The sequence below is a fragment of the Cynara cardunculus genome (genome assembly GCF_001531365.2).
Source record: "Cynara cardunculus var. scolymus isolate 2C chromosome LG 8, CcrdV1, whole genome shotgun sequence".
NCBI lineage: Eukaryota > Viridiplantae > Streptophyta > Magnoliopsida > Asterales > Asteraceae > Cynara > Cynara cardunculus.
This window is the reverse complement of record NC_037535.1, coordinates 5,764,819-5,769,619: the sequence shown is the minus strand read 5'-3', so window position 1 is coordinate 5,769,619 and position 4,801 is coordinate 5,764,819. Positions and strand designations below refer to the sequence as shown.

The window sequence follows — 4,801 nt, the reverse complement described above, 5'->3', positions numbered from 1 at the left end:
TAAGTGTCTTGGTTGAGGGATTTACATACCAAGATCTCGATTCGCAAAAAACGCAAAAAAATGTTCACGATTATCGGTTTCTCGCTTTTTTTTTGTAAGACGATATATTTTTAATTATAATAAAACGCATTTTAAATTGTATTTGAGTGAGCCAATTACAAATTTTATAATGTATTAAAAATATATATCATTAAAATAGATAAAAATAAAAAAAATATTTTTTTATGACCAGGACCGGTTGGGACCAGGTCCGGGACCGGCGACCCATAACCGGTTACAATAAAGCTTGACCGGGCTCAACTTTTTCGGTCAGGACCGGTTATGAAAAATCTTGGGACCGGTTGGAACCGGCCCGGCCCGAGACCGGTTTTTGGCCATCACTAACCCAACTGTCCAAACTTGTGTTCCAAAAAGTAGCAGTGACTTAATATATAATAAGAAACAATTACAGTTAATAAATTAAACTTTTCCAAGGGTAAATTTGTCAATGTGGAAGCATGTCTACCAAAGTKATCCTTCTTGGAAACCTGGGAGGCARCCTTAGAATCATAGCATCTTGTATCTGAATAGGTAAATGTGTTGCCACAATTACTATTCCACCCTGGCTTCTATGATCTGCAATCATCTGCTCCAAAAGCTTCACACCTTCATCATCCAAAGCAACTGAAGGTTCATCCAGCAGCCAGATTGGTCTATCCATCGCCATCACTCTTGCAAGCTGCAATCTTTTTCTTTGACCCATCGAAAGCATCCGAGCCTTCTCATTGGCCAATCGGCCTAGACCCATGAACTCGAGAGCCGGTAAAGATTTGCCTTGCTTATATTCAAGAACTTCGAACCATTGAACGTTATCCAGAACTGTGAAGTTGCTTTTTATGGCTTCTTTCAATGAGAGCCAGTTGAGTTGAAGTTTGTATTGGTGGAAAACGCCTGATTCGGTTATGTCGTGGCCGTCCCACAGGATCTCGCCGGATGACGGTTTAGAGAATCCGGCGAGCATATGTAAGAAAGTGGACTTGCCGGAGCCGTTTGCACCTGTGAGTACGAGGGCCCCACCATCGTGAATGGATATGTTTGTATGGCGTAAGATTTGTTGGGCGTTTCTCATGCAAGAAACGTTGTTGAGAAGCAGGCGAGGAAGTGGGCGTCTGCGTAAAGACATTGAGGGTACTCTCGGAGTTTGAAATTGGTCTTAGAGTGGATCATGCAACCAAATTAGGACCTGAAATTAAAGAATCAAATAACATTTTTAAGTTGATTAACAAAATGAATTACGCTGTGTAAATGTAAACCAAAGAAGCCTAGTATATCCCAGTCAAACGTAGGTGTGAGGGCGGGACCTATGAAGTCTTGTCCTCTGCCCCAAAGAGCAGAGCGACGTATTCCCAGTTTGTGCAGAAGTGTGAATGAAAAAGAACCAAACAAAACGGCCCAGTCCCAAAGGTGGGTTGGAGGCAGGGGGTGGGGGAAGATGTAGGTACACATGACCTCTACGGCTCTACCTTAAAGAGTAGAATGGTTGTTTCCGTGCTGACCCCTGGCTAGCGAAATTTGTGCGGAAAGAACAGAAGAACCAAGACTAGTAAACAGAAAGCAAAAGAAAAAGGTACAAAAAATAGGCACATTGAAACATGTAAAAAGTAAGGAAAATCACACATTCCTCCATCTATTGTAGGCTTCTATTATCCTATCTGCCAGCTCCCTAACCCACAATGACTCGGGGGCGGTTTGGTAACCAACCGAGTGATAACATGAGATCCAATCTTAACCACAAATCAAAAAATAAATTAGGATATTAATAGTTTTGGTAATTTTGACTTCAAATTTTAGTTAAAGAGCATTTTAGGTATTTTAGAAATCTTATTTCTCCTCTCTCCAACGAACCTTATTCCGGCGGACACCATGTGAACAAAAGATACACAATATGATACCTAAACATCACCATTGATTAAAAAGGGTACACAAATGATCCTCACTGTGATACCCGATATACATACAACATGCACACTGTGATACCCATTGTATAAATTTGCTGCCCTCTGTGATCAGGGCCAGTCCTGAGATTTTTGGTGCCCAGGGCGAAAATCCAAATGATGCCCAATTAAAAACATCCAAGTTTGGTAATTCATAATTGTCTAGCTTTTTCTTTCATAGACTAAGAGATCCATTAGTGTTTTTTGTTCACACGTGTGATTTTATGGTTGAGTGTTTGCTTTAAAATAATATGTTAAGGTTTCGTTAATAAAGTTAAACACCAACTCATCTACTTGTTTAAAACCAAAATAAAGAGCATCATAATACCAACTCATCTACTTGTCCCCATTTACTACATCCCACGTCTTTTACATAAACCAAAATCAACACTCATATAGGGTCGGTCCAATGGTTTTGAATGCCCTAGGCTGAGAGCCAAAAAGATGCCCCTGCTCCAATGAACCAAGAACTCAAGAAGGCACACATTTTTTAGGGGTTTGGAACCTAGTCAAGTTTCCCTTGCTTTTTTGCAAAGAGACAACTTCCATTAAATATGAGTAACCCTCGCCCGTTCTTAATCCCAGAAATAACTCATTTGAAACGAAAGTAGTAAGATACCATATGTATCACTTTTAATTTGCATAGGGGTAGTGTTTTTTGTACCTAGGCTTTATAAGCATCGGGTACTGCTTTTAACAAGAAGACTAAGAGCAACTCCAATTTGCAAATGGAAGATTAAGAGCAACTCCAATTTGAAAATGGAAGCAGACCAATCAATTTGTGGCAATCCAACAAAGAGACATACAAACTCACATACAAGGCGAGGAGGTATAAATATAACAGTAACAGTTCATGTTACCTTTAATTTTAGTCAGCAACATAATTACATGAAGCCTTATTTGATTCAGAAATTTCAATTTGTTTGTTACCTATTTTAGTTAACTGGTGATTCTTGTGTTACTCTAAGCCATTATCATAGCTTACCGTTTAAGGAAAAAAAGTTTGTCCACCTACTTATGACTTAAGAATTTATAATCTACTCTAAACTAATACATTACTACTAAAAACTGATGACCACCAAGCACCACTCCCCAGACTTTACTATGGACGACTTGTGTGCAGGCTTCACTTGCATTATAGCAAAGAGACTAAATTGCTGTACTACTGTAGAGTTAGTTTGTCTTTCAGTCCCGTATTAACTATGGCCACATGACTTATGGTCCCTATTGATCCTAAAATAATCCTCATCCATTGAAAACCTTTGAGGGAGAAGCTAATTGGGTCAATCAATAATACATTTAATTTACCAAGTGGATGAAGATGTAGAAATATGGTACAATTAAAAAATTATAAAGGCCTGGTTTCTGCTGAAAATCAATATGGGATGTAGGCATTGATCATCGGTTCATCCATTCCCAATAAAATGAGCATGGATCTTATGCCATACAGTGGTTATACGAGTGAATTAAGGAAATATAGTTCGTAGCACTTGACATTCCCACCCTCCACCACTAGCATCCGGAATCAATATTCATCAATCAAAGGATTTCGGTTAACTTTACACTTGAAACTTGGGATGCTCGAAGTTTAATTCGAGGTTAACAATAGTAAAGCAATTCAAGAACAAAAAAACAAATGTTAGGGTTTAATTGAAGTACCTGAGATGTTAAATCTGCAGCAGTGTAAATACCAAGGTCGAAGGACGGGAGCGAGAGCCGGGAGGGAAGGACGAAAGGTCAAAGCGAAGCCTCGAAGGGAATTAGGGATCAGGGAAGACGAGGTGGAGACCGGAGTGGTGGAGTGGAGACGATAGTATAGATGGGCTTGGGCTATACGCTATAGGCTATAATAATGCCTCTTGGGCTGTGGATTGCTTCTGGACTGATACTATAGACTAGAGATGTGCAAAATCCGGTGCCGGCCCAGTCCTTAACCGGTCCCTACCGGTCCTAATTAAGACAAAAACCGGCTTCAACCGGTCCCGCCATAACTGGTTCCGGTGAAAAACGTTATAACCGGTCAAGCTTACCGGTAACCGGTTAAGAAATCCGGTCCCATAACCGGTCAAGGCCGGTCCTATTCAAAAAAAAAAAAATTTCAAATTTTTGGTTATTAATAAATTTTTTAATATGTTTTATTATAAATATGTTTTATTAAAAATACGTTTTGTTATATATGTATATATATATATATATATATACGTTTTGTTATATAGAGGAGTGATCATATGAAAACCGCCCTCATTTGTGTAAACCGTGCAAACCACCTTCATCTGTCGATTTCATTGTTTAATCTTATGAAATTTTTTCATGAAATTGTTTAATCTTGTGAAATTGTTTCATATAATATTTTTTTTGATGAAGTTGTTTCATATATGGTTGTGAAATTGTTTCATATAATACTTAATGAAACTGTTTCATGTATTTCTCTAACATTAATGAAACTGTTTCATGTATTTCTCTAAAATTAAAATAATGAAGATGATAATATCTATGATTAACACCCTCCACAATAAAAATGATTAATCAACCTCTCATAATTACAAAAAAATGAACAAAATGAAAAATTATGATTGGTTGAATGCGGTTTGCACGGTTTGTACAAATTGAGTGGTTTGCATTTGATCGCTCCCCTTGTTATATATGTATATATATATATATATGTACGTTTTGTTATATATATACACGTTTATAAATACGTTTTATTATAAATATGTTTAAGAATACACTTTAAAAATACGGGTCACTCAAATACACTTTAAAAATACGTTTTATTATGATTAAAGTTACATTGTTTTACAAAAATAAAACTATAAAATTATTTGAAA

The 4,801-nt window shown here is 37.3% G+C and overlaps 1 protein-coding gene across 1 annotated transcript; it reads right to left on the bottom strand.

Moving 5' to 3' along the window:
* Positions 1–440: 440 nt before the first annotated feature.
* LOC112517387 (ABC transporter I family member 1-like) lies at positions 441–3,717 on the bottom strand. The gene is made up of 2 exons (XM_025124798.1): positions 3,633–3,717; positions 441–1,222 (listed from the first exon to the last, which is right to left on the bottom strand). The coding sequence occupies exon 2, from the start codon at positions 1,160–1,162 to the stop codon at positions 485–487; it is 678 nt and encodes a 225-aa protein (XP_024980566.1). The 5' UTR covers positions 1,163–1,222; positions 3,633–3,717; the 3' UTR covers positions 441–484.
* Positions 3,718–4,801: the final 1,084 nt, after the last annotated feature.